This window comes from Galendromus occidentalis, unplaced genomic scaffold (genome assembly GCF_000255335.2).
Source record: "Galendromus occidentalis unplaced genomic scaffold, Mocc_1.1 scf7180000077011, whole genome shotgun sequence".
In the NCBI taxonomy this organism is placed as follows: domain Eukaryota; kingdom Metazoa; phylum Arthropoda; class Arachnida; order Mesostigmata; family Phytoseiidae; genus Galendromus; species Galendromus occidentalis.
In genome coordinates this window covers 30,730-42,418 of record NW_003805000.1, presented here as the reverse complement: position 1 = coordinate 42,418, position 11,689 = coordinate 30,730, and the positions used below count along the sequence as shown (strand labels likewise).

The following is an 11,689-nucleotide window of genomic DNA, read 5'->3' as shown; positions in this document are numbered from 1 at the left end:
CCCCGTATGGCAATCACCACACGGGTCATGTGCTAGGCTCACCGATACTTTCTCAAGGGATGCTAGAAATACTTTCTCAATTAAAGTATGCGTCACTACCACACTTTGGGAGGCTCAGTCGGAGGTTTCGATCTCCAATCGTCGCTCTAGCTCAGCGTATTCTGAGTTCTCGCGTCAGCACTTAGTACCCGATAATGGAACTAGGTCTCTCACATCGGTTGGTAGGGATTATGGTATTTCGGCGAGATCCTCGTGTACGTCGGGTAGGAAGATTGCAGATGCGCCGGCGGAGCTGCGTACCCGACAGGAGGTTGGTTCACCTAGTAACGAACGAAACATCGAAGTTGGTCAAAAGCTACGAATCCTTCAACATATTCTCCGTATTTCGCGTATTTTTCAGAACAGCGTAGTCTAACAAGTACTGCTACCTGCGGATATTGATGGTGAGCGGGTGGAGGAGGGAATTGCCCGCTACCGGTGGCCACGTACACGGCGGTAGGTCTGGAAAGGATTCGAAAATTCATAGAAAACGCAAGGGATCAGCATCCAATGGATTATTCGATATCCAAGATGATTGTCCTTCAACATGACCGGCGTATGATAGGATTTCCTACCTGTAAATGTCAGGCTGACTGAGGTAGAGGGGTTGAGGTGCCATGTGAGCGGCAGGCTGTCCGGAGAACTCGAACTGCAGAGGTGCTTGGCGAGACTGGACTCGTGACGATGCTGATGCTTTCAATAGTCGCTCCGAATCTACGTAAGTCGACAGATGAGCAGTGGGGAGTTGGGAAATCACTTCCCTCTTGAAGGTTTGTTGGAGACCCGGCACTGTCGCATACTTCGCCGAGCGATCCTGCAGAGAGTTCGAAAAAACGCTCTAGGAAAAAGTATCGGGTACGGAAGTGGACGGATTGGATTAGGTGGAAGCAGGTAGATCGTTTGATTGGTATATACATGCACTCCTCGCTCACTTTGTGCAATAATTGCTGCTCATCCCGAGGTTCGTGTTTGATGTTCTGGATGACGATGGGCGAATATTGATGAGGTTCACCGGGTGTGATCCCCACCGAAACGGAGGCTCCGGGCGAGTCGTGGCTGAGCAACATCGTGCTCTTGGACGAAGTAGCACGACCCCGTGACGGATAGTCCTGAGGTGTGGCCTGATGACTGCTCTTCGACGCGCCGGAACCTTCACGATCCGTGGAGCTTTTCGAGCCTCCGCTGAAAATCGAGAGCAAAATGAAAACTCTCTCTTGGAGGAATTGTCAAATCACACCGATGGTCAGCCACGTCGAACGCTTATGTTCTTGACACGTTTTCCTTCCGTGTATGCCTACGATCAGTATCTCACCTGTTCTGGGTGGGAGCGTCATCGTCACTGTCGGAGCTGATAGTTATCACCGAGACGGCTCGAGAAGGTGATGGCGAGTCGCGGATGACGATGGTCCTGTCTCCATGAACTGTAGTGCTTATGACGTTGCTGTTGTTCGAACTCGAGGTCGCCGTATGATGTCTCTGATGCTGCTGCTGCTGCTGCTGTTGTTGTTGCTGAGAGTTCGACACGATATTCTGCGAATTCTGCAAATTCTGCGAGGGATCCGGATGCCATTTAACCGTGGCGGCACCTTGGGTGACGTTCGGTTGCAGAGAAGACACGCTCGTGGGATATTTCGGCGGCGTATTCTCTTTGACGCGTTTCTTCACAGGGCTCAGCTGCGTCTGCTGGGCAGGCGTTTGCGCCTGATAACAAGAGCTTCCGATGAGGTTGGGAATCGAGGAAACCGCAGGCGCATACGCCGCAGCCGTCGCGACCGAAACCTGCTGCGTCTTCGAAGACGATGGATGTCGCTTCGAGTGCGAGTGCTCGCGCGTCGATGATCGCAGCGAGCTCTGGTGAGCAGCCGATGGAGTCTGACCGACCGACATCCAGTCCGCGACCGAGACTGAAACCGAGCAAGATCACATGATTGGGACTCTGGGAGTTGCCACTGACAGAACGGATCGATTTCCCGAATTAGTTGATACATCAACTGACGATCGCTTGACAAACTCAGAAAAGCTCTTACCGGGGGCTGGTGGCGGTGGCAACAGAGTGAGACCGGCTCGCCCCCACGGGTCCTCGCCGCGGGTCAGAGGAGCACCCCAAACATTGGTCGGAGTCACGAACATATGATGAGGTCTCGACGAGCTCATCGCAGCGGCCGCCGCAGCCCAAGTAGCCGCCGCCGCGGCAGATGAAGGATTCTGGGGACAGAGAAGGTTGGAGTCCTATTTTTTGTAGAATCACGGTTGAGTATAAGAACGGAGGAACACGTCGGAAGACATGTGAGTCGAGCAGATCGAATTGAATATTTCGACGAGATCGATCACGGTGACAGTGAGACGAAGAGAAACGGAGACGAAGGCGCGGACATTGATTATCCCGAAAAGCAGCCATATAGAGAAACACACAGGGTTAGTTGAAAGGATTAATTTCCTCCTCTTAAGAGAACTAATATTTTGATTTCCTTAGATCGCACAATCCTGGTGAATGTCGGAGCCCGTGATGAACTCACCGTGATCAACGCCATCTGTCGGCCGTTCTGTTCGACGACTGAGACCGGAACGTATTGTTGAGTGGCAAGATGCAAAGGTTGGATTTGCAGCTGCTGGTGTGGAGCTTGAGCCGCGGGTACCATCATGTGTTTCGGAGAGTTTAAACAAGCGTTAACTTGTGGCGGACACAGAATCGAACAAATTTGGGTTTGCGGTGCGGCCTGCTGCGCGGACTGCGATGCCTGGGCACCCGCAAACGGTCGATAGAGCGCTGTCGGATGATACAACGCTGCCGCCGCCTGAGCCGTCGGATGGTGTCTTATGCGACGGTGACAGGTGGCTTCCATGACCTGGGCCGAATTTTTCACATGCTGACAATGAGCGTACTCCACAAGATGGTTCAGTGTGACGTAGTTCGTGTTGAGTGCCTCTCCGGGAGTGATTCTGCGCTCTTGATCTAGTGTGAGCATGCGTTTGAGGAGATCAATGAGTTCTCGGCGATCGGCTTTCTCGGCGAGGAGTTCGCCGCCGCCCGACGCTTCGAGATCGACAGGAACATTGACCTGTTGAATCAATCGGCGCGCATGAGATATATCGAGCGATCAGGCCAAAAATATTCAAGATTTCAGCACGAATAAATAAGGAAGTCCAGTTCATCGACCTGAACCCAGCTCCACCAGATTAGTCGATCAATTTACCTGAGCCATGTCATCCAGACAATTGAATATATACTTTCTGGCTTCTTTGGAACGGATTCCGGTCTCGCTTTCGTGTTCTTCTGGACCTTTCAATCTCCAGAATGGATAATTTGAAGAGGATGCTTGTTCCCGAATGAAAAACCGAGTCGTCTTCGTCGCAGCGTTCAGGAGATGCTCCGCCGGTAATCCTTGCGTCTGCGAGATATACCTGCAACATCCAATGCTCATTAGGAATTCCTCCCTCGGTGGCTTCCGAGTGAATGGTATCCTCCCAATCCTCGGCTCAGGACGATTGAGGAGGAGTCTCTCTGATGTGTATGAGCGACTCCGGGAGATATCAGGGTCGCGAGCAGTTACCTTATTTGATCATATTCAGAGCTTCCCGGGTAAAGCGGCCAACCGAGGAAGAGCTCAGCGATTACGCAGCCGAGACTCCACATATCGATGGCTTCACAGAAAGGCAAGCCGAGGATTATCTCAGGAGCGCGATAATAGCTGTGAAAAAGAATGGTGCATTCAGACATCATGATACGTTCCATGTATACGTCCAGGCGTCAACTTCGAATCTCCGCAGAGGATCAGCGCGTGCATTCGCTCGTCGGTCGAACTCGGCTGCCAGAAGTCTGCATTTCACCTCATTCGATTGAGACGTGGAGTTCGACCTCAGGATCAACTCACCGTGACTGAAGATACGTAGAACATACAGCCTTGCTAACGTGCGAGGCGGACCCAAAATCAATTACCTGAAATTCGAGTCCGTTGGAAATTCTCCCGAATCCGATAATGGTAGCGAAGGGTTAAGAATGATACGGCAGTCTTTGCCCTCCGGCATCAATGAGTGACACATGTATTTAGAGAAATTGATAGTATCCCGATTACAATCAGGTGGAATGAGCAGCTCTTGAGGGAAGACGCTCACCTTGACTCTGAAAGGCTGTCTGATTGGATCGACAAGCATAATATTCTCAGGTTTCAAATCGGCGTGAATCAAGCCGAGCTGCTTCAGTTTGAGTAGTGCTGTCAAAACTTGTTGGAGAATCGGTCGAATGTATTTTAAGGGTAGTGGAGAAAATTTGTTTTGTTTGAGAAAATCGTAGAGATTTTGCTCCAGCATCTCAAAAACGAGGCAGGTGTGCATTTTATGCACGAAGCATTCATAAGCACGGACGAAATTATAGTCATCTCCATTTTCTGCCGACAAACGCTGCAGTATCGACACCTGTGGGCAGACGCGTTCGTTTAGTCGATTAGCAAGCGATCAGTGATCAGAGAATGATGACGCTTCCATCTATAAAGACGTTCTCCTAGCTGTCTCGGAGGGAGGGCACGGCGAGAAAAGGGCAACTTACTTCGATTTGTCCTTGTCTTGCGTAAGAAGGATGATTTTTTAGGATTTTGATCGCCACGATTTCATTGGTTCCTTTCTTCCAACATTTCACCACCTGAGAGGATGCTCCGTTAGACTTTCCGAGTCAAATTTCATTTTCCCATAATCGTACGAAGCGTTGTGGCGAATATCTATTCTCTGCAGGCCTGGCACCGTCGCGTCGTCTACTGACCTGTCCAAAAGTTCCTCGTCCCAAAAACTCGAGAACTTCGTACTGATTACCCGCAGTCGAGTATAGAACTTCGTGTTGCACAAGCTGATAGTCGCCTTCTGAAGTCGAAGAAGAGGACACGACCTTCTTCTGTTGCCCCATTTTGGTTCTCTTCGATTGCCCTCCGGCAGTGGATGATGAGTGAGTGTTCATCGGAATCCCTCCTCCGCCTGAGGACGAAATCGTCGTCGCTCCGCCAGATCCGCCGTAACCAACACCTGATGCTTCCGCCTGATGAATGGATACGAAGTTTATCATCTATCATCTGCTTCCATCAACTACTCCGAAAAGCTCCCGTACTGAGTCAGCGCGGAGCCCTCAGGGGTTTCAATGACGACACCGTTGCCTCATAAACCATGTAGAGGAAGGTCATCGATCCGTCGCTCTCTAATAAGGGAGTGCATAAACTCCTTCGGCTATGATATCATGACCATAAATGTATTTTATCGCTGCTCTCCGCGATTGAATTCGACGAGGCCGTCTACGGAATAGCGTGTCAGGACGGCGATTCGACGTTAGACTCACCTTTCTCTTCCTAGACGAACTAGAGCTACTGGTTCCACTGATTGTGGCGTGCTGTGGGTGGGTAACGGCGGAAGTTGTTCTCACAGAGAAGGAGTTCGAGCCACTGGTCGAACCCCCAGCCGTTGAGGAATTGAACAAAATACTACTGCCATTGTAGGTTACCGGAGGCTTCAGATTGAAGACGCCGGATGAAGCTCCGATGCCCAACGATGAACTGAGCAGAGGGTCGTATCCTGCGAGAATTCTCAGTGAGCGATAACTCAGTTTCTACTCGGGTTGGGGAGAGATCCTCTCAGAAATGAGGAAATTAATGAAAGAGAGAATCATAGGCTTGCCTACCTGCGGCTTGCTGAACTTGTTGTAGCGCGGATAGAGCGTCAAATGTGTAGGATTGATCGACGGGATTGGTCAATAATTGGTTTCTACGGGAAGCGGAACTTGATCCGTGATGATTGACAAGATTAAACTGCAGCTGATCGTGCTGGCTCGCATGAAGGGATCGCATCACCCAGCCTGTGGCCCTAAAACAAAGGACCGCGAGGCCACACCTTCACCTCCTTGGCACCCTCTTCTAGTCTCGCCGAACGGCACGATCTCCTTCACCTCCTCCTGCCGGCCGGAACTGCTTCTGCGTTGCTGGAAAGGACAAGGACCACCATCAGTCTCGAGTTGCTCGGGAGCTCCGTCACAGCTCTGACTCACTCAGAGTTACCCCCACCGAACGGGGGTAAGTCGCTCGGAAACGCGCATCGAAAACATAGCTCTGACCTCGGATCAATTCACGCTATGCCTCATGATTTGAGGCATGAGTACGAGCCAGATCGGATGGTCGAGCGGACGATGACCACAAGCTCCGACCACCGGCAAGAATCACGATAAACACCTCGATGCCTGGTCGCGCCCTGCCACGTCGTGGGGGGATTCCGGTTATCAGCCTCGTACTCTGACACACCGCGGATGTTTTCTAGGTATAAATGTTTCCGGAATCCGGAGAAAATTACAGACTATTTTGGGGGTTCGTGGAGGAGCTGATCCGTTTCTCGGAAAACCGAGGCTCTCTCAACGCGCCTCACCGCTCTCCCTATACCTCGCTTCCCTCCCCCTATAGATAGGATGTGTTGCGTCGGGGTCTCGACACGGGCATTCAATCTTATGTCGCGGTATCGTATGTTGACAAACGATAGAGAACGATCCCCAATCGAGTATTTGAAATCGAACACGGTTACCGGCGTATCGATGAAATGTTTTAATCCATGGAGCTCTGTCCGAATGAGAGCCTTCGCTAACGCAGAGAACGTCATCACTAACATGAAGCTCCGAGTCAACGACACCGTGGCCTTGGCGCTCCTCAGGCCACAGCGCTTCGAGGAAAACAAATGATATTATTGCCCCGTCCTCCCGTCTGGCCAGCGTGAACTCCCAGGATCTGATTCGATTGGTATCGAATCAGATCGAAATATGATAGTATTTCGTGCCGATGAGAATCTTCTCGGGCTCGGCATTGTACGACAAAGGTCATCTGAATATGGACGATCGATATTGACGCGTATAATGAGCCTGGTGTCGAATGTGACGATCCCTGATGGCAGAGGAAAGGCGTAGTCCTCTTGAGATCGGAGTTCTGCATCCATAAGGGAACCGTTCGAGATGCGAGAAGCTTTTGTACAGTCAAATATTTCGGCGTACGGGGGGAAATCGAAGCCAGTCCTCTCCGGGAAACGCGAGGCAGCTCTCTGGTGAAACTTCGATTTCACTGAAGATTTCTCGCCACCCATCGCTTCATGAACCCAATTGAACGTCATCAAGTTACTCTTGAGGTCTAACCTGTGAGCATCCTCACAGCGAAGAGCCAGACACCCTTGTTTCTCCCATCGCGCAGGAGGACTTCCAGGTGAGAGCCCGCACGTCGCAGGAAAGCTAGTTGGAAGGTATTGCCTCAGTTCGTCACCAACACGCTCGCCCACAACGCAAGGCCAAAGCCAACGTCGGCCACAACGACGCAGCCGCCGCGACGCTAGAATTATAGCATCACTAGGAAAACGGAAGACAGACTAGGGACGGGTGGACCGACTTTTGCATGATTGAGAGCCTTTCTCGGAATAACAGATGTGAAAAATCATTCCACAGTCGAGAAGGTTTTTGGCCAGATCCTGGATCCTCCGGAGAGCCGCGTTCCTGAACTCCCAGTTCCCGGTTCCACGACACCACACATCTGATAATCATTTAGTCGGTAGCCGCAAGCCCTGATCCCATGCCTCATCTAGTTACATAAAGTCGAAAGAGCGTCGGGGTTCTCCTGAGCCGGTGGCGGAACGCATCCCCTCCTGGAGAGGACATACTGCCGTTTGGATGGCGTCTCCAACAGGGAACGCAAACATTTGAACGATGTTCAGCAAACCACTGACTTGAACCCGGCTAATAGGTTTTGTACGTGATCGTTGGCGCGGCTGAGTCCGCGGCATTTCGCGATCCAAGACTGCGGTTGACGAACTTGGCGATGTTGTAGACACATCCAAGTGACTGTATACATAATCTCCTGTCCGCAGTCTGACGACAGCGAAGCACACGTGGGCCCGTCTCTCAGCTCTGGTTCGGCTGTTTGAACGTTCCGAGCTCGCCCACTCAGTCAGTCAGAGTTGATAGATGTCCTCATGCTGCTTTGCATGAGGCATGAGGTTCTGCTCAAAAGCAGAACCTCCGAGGAGCGCCATCTGACTGACATCGAGTGTCAAGATAGCCTTGATTAAAATCATGCTCGAAACTGCGGATTAAGTAGACGGCATTTTGATACATCCTCAATTTCTGATGTTCCCAACATTCTCAAAAGACGAGTAATCGGTGCCTTCACATTCGTCTTCATTCCGACGGTGGATCTTTTTGTCGGCCCCCACGGGCTTCCTATTTGAAAGAAATCATGAAGCCGTACGACGGCCGGCCTCCAAGTTCCTAAGGACTCCCGTACTCTGAAGAATAGAACAAAGAACGCGCAAAACTCGTCATTGTTCCGAACACAGACAAGACGATCGAAATGGCTCTTCGCTCAACTTGGAATTGTGAACAAGAAGTGGACGCACCACAAAGCTTCCCGTGTGGAGCCTCTGGTTTCCCGCAACAGGTTGCTCGAGGTCCTCGTTTAATGAGCTTAAACTCAACTTCGAATAATTCAGAATGAGGGGACCGAGTAGTGTAATGATTCCGATGAACTTCTCTAAAGATTTCAGAGAACGTTTAGCAGATCATTCGCAGAAAAATTTTGATGTCGAAGGCTCACGCCATATCTGACGCCGCTGGATTCCCCAAAAGCAGGGATCTCAGCCGAACTTCGGTGCGTGAAAGTAACGCGGCCCGCTGGATCGGTTTTCGTAAGTCGGACGGCAAGACTAAGGTCGGCGCGGAAAGTGGGACAATATGCTTCATGGACTCTCTCGTTTGGGGGACCCGATGGTGACACGACAGCTGTTGAGGAAAATGAAGCTCTGACACGTAGAGCAGAATCGGAATCCACCATGCATTACGGAGCCGAAACTTACTCGGTCCACGTTTGAAGTTGGTAAGGCTGTATCAGAACGTCCCGGGTTGCTATACTGGATAGCGGCTCACACAAGTACGCAAGAGGAAACTGTGTTTGTGCACAGCTTTGCGATCAAAGGGCGACCGACGCTGTTGAACTCGTACTCATTCTCCTCCGTCAAACTAAGGCACTGAAGCCTCTAGAGCAGCCGAGACTTCACTCGCGAGAATTTTAAACGTTCATTCTTCTTCTCGTCTAGCCCTCACGGCACGGGAGCATCCAGCTTGTATTAGTGGAAGCACGGCCGACGACTGCTCAGCACTCGGCCATCTTGTTTGCAGATTTAAAGATCCGACTCCGACAAAGAAAAACAAGGCCATTGAAATTACGCTAGTTTAGCGGGCACTCGAGCCTCCGTGAATGCTTTACGTACCCTGTTGCGCCCGTGAATACTCAGAGTTTATCTCAAGACAATCATCCACAGGCGACGAGAAGTCATCCGACCCGATCGACCAGCCACAGGACAATTCGTTCCGTACCTCCCGGATAAACACCCCTGCCCGAGGAACCATCGGCGGGCAGGGAGCCGCCGGAGGTCTCGGTCCGAGAGACAAACATTTGGCGTCAGGCGTCAAATCGGCTGTACCATCTCCGTTCTAAAATGAGAACGTCGGTGATCCCGGACCTGTCATTTGCTGGGATGCGAGCGAAACGATACTCGTGTCTGTCGTATTCGACTGTTCTCCATAGCCCGAGGTTCGAATGCTCTCCTTCGGGGCGATTCAAGTCAAAGAGCGGTTTGACATTCAGGTCTTGGGTGCTTCGCCCACCGACTCGGAATCATCATGGATCGGTCCGGCATCGCCTCCGTCAACGTCGCGGAAAGGATCGCTCTGATGACAGTTTCCCATGCTTCTCGTGCCGAAATATCATCATTTCATGAAGTTTGCTGGCGCATATACAGATCACAGTCATCATTTTTGAAGCCGTCTCGGAACGAGGATGTGCCCAGAGATTCAGACCTTCACCTGGCTCGGTCGATTCCCCCCTCCCGTCTATCAGCGATGGACTCCGGATTCTTTCTGAAGAGGGTTTCTCTCCTCTTGGAGGCTGCCAATGCGTTGAACGAGCGTATCAACCGGCTCGACGAGCGGACGGAGACTTCAGACCCAGGAGTTCAGGGAGAATTCCTGAGCCATGTGATGGACAGGAACTTGTCGCGAAGTTCATGTGAAAACCTTGACTTCTTTCTGAAGCGAGATTCCGAATTTCCTTCCGAATGAAAACAGTCCGCTCAGTATCGCCGAGGTCCCCGTCCGTTCTTCCTTGGCGCGATCCCTCTCCACCTAGAAATGTACATCTGCAGATAGTCTCTGAGGCTGCGGCATCCTCCGGAGGATACTATGATCGGAGTGTTTGGGGCTGAGAACTTGTCTCAAGCTCTATTTTGACACTACACGCAAGAGAAAGTACTTTATCTTGACTGTTCTTGTCATCCTGACCTCGCGACAGCGTCCGCACTCGAGGGAGTTGTTAGGAGATTCGATGGATACCTAAGTGACCATTCTCTGTAGAAGTCCCTGGCTTCTGAAGCTGACGAATCGAAGCTCTCCGGCTGTCTCGAGATTCTCGCGGAGCGCTCGACTATCATAAGTTCTAAGTTCGCGAGGGCCTGTTTTGAGTCGCTGGACCTTGCTGAATGGATGCTTCATCGGGGTTGTTTTTCTGCTTCGGCAATCACGATTCCCCATACACTTGACTCGATCGGAGAGCTCACCACCACCGGCTGCTCAGTCTTCCAGTAGGAAGCAGGCTCCCTTCTCGACCATGGCAGCAGCGTCATATATCGAGTTCGCCAGGCGAGACCAGTAGGTCATCGAGCATGGAGTTTTCAGGGAACAAAGAAAAGCTTCAGCTCGAGCTTGGGTTCTGAAAGATGGACCGAGGAAGATGGGACGGCGATACTGCAAGGATCGCAAAGGGATTTCGACATCCAGAACGACCCTCGAATGAAGGTTCCATTGGATAAAAGCATTACCCAGCCATCGATCGTCCCCCTCTGATCAAGCCAAAACTCTCCATTCCATACGAAATGTGGCGCAAAAGACGCAGGGGAGTCCCGTGCTAACTTGCCGCAAAAAGCTGCGGGAAGCGCGAGTTAATGAAATGAATGAAATCGGCCGACCTGAAATTCGAATTCGCTCCCTTTATGTGTCAGAACCTGCTCCTCCTTCGTGCCAAGACTCGGGACTTCCTGTGGTTCGCGCATCTCTCCAGAGTCCATTCGTCTTGAAGAAAAGTCGCTCGGGGCACTATGAGGGGTCTGGGTCGCGTCTCTCGCATGCTAAGCGGAGGAGAGGGAGCAGTAGAAAGTCTCGCAATACTCGGAGCCTCGAAATACGTATGTAGTCTCTCCCCAGCAGAGATCATCATCATCATCGTATGGCGACGACGGATATTCGTCTGCAAATCGCTGATGGCCGAACTTGACTTCAGGATACTTCCTCAGGTTGCCATCCTGTGCGTTCCCGTCGTTCTCGAGGAGCGCAAGCTTACCACAGCGCTCTGTGCTTCCGAAGGGGGGCTCCCAACGTTCCTGCGTTTCTTGGGAACGGCCCGACTGCTTCCTGGAAAATTCCATGTCTAACAGTGATCATTCCGATAGGTGCACTGAAGGAACCTCAGTTTTCTCGTTAAGTGTAGCGGTGCACCTTTATCAGGAGCTGCCCATCTTGGGGGGCAATGATTCATTGTATCGGTCGCTGCTCGAGAATGCTCTAGTGCCGTACGCGAGCTTTAGAAAAACAATGGGAGAAGTGCTT

General features: G+C 51.4%; 1 protein-coding gene across 1 annotated transcript; it reads right to left on the bottom strand.

The window, feature by feature from the left end:
* Positions 1-209: 209 nt before the first annotated feature.
* On the bottom strand, positions 210-4,987 carry LOC100902203 (homeodomain-interacting protein kinase 2). Its single transcript, XM_029110680.1, has 13 exons — positions 4,793-4,987; positions 4,583-4,675; positions 4,153-4,452; positions 3,912-3,976; positions 3,591-3,728; positions 3,234-3,441; positions 2,556-3,098; positions 2,067-2,268; positions 1,352-1,943; positions 972-1,221; positions 615-853; positions 429-501; positions 210-320 (listed from the first exon to the last, which is right to left on the bottom strand). The coding sequence occupies exons 1-13, from the start codon at positions 4,982-4,984 to the stop codon at positions 210-212; spliced, it is 3,006 nt and encodes a 1,001-aa protein (XP_028966513.1). The 5' UTR covers positions 4,985-4,987.
* Positions 4,988-11,689: the final 6,702 nt, after the last annotated feature.

Bases quoted from the DNA above. Each gene is read 5' to 3' on its own strand.
- LOC100902203 (XM_029110680.1), bottom strand. From the start codon at position 4,984: ATGAACACTCACTCATCATCCACTGCCGGAGGGCAATCGAAGAGAACC. The intron at 3,729-3,911 runs GTGAGTTGATCC...TCTTTTTCACAG, and splicing joins TCTACGTATCTTCAGTCACG to CTATTATCGCGCTCCTGAGA. The intron at 854-971 runs GTGAGCGAGGAG...AACTCTCTGCAG, and splicing joins AGCAGCAATTATTGCACAAA to GATCGCTCGGCGAAGTATGC.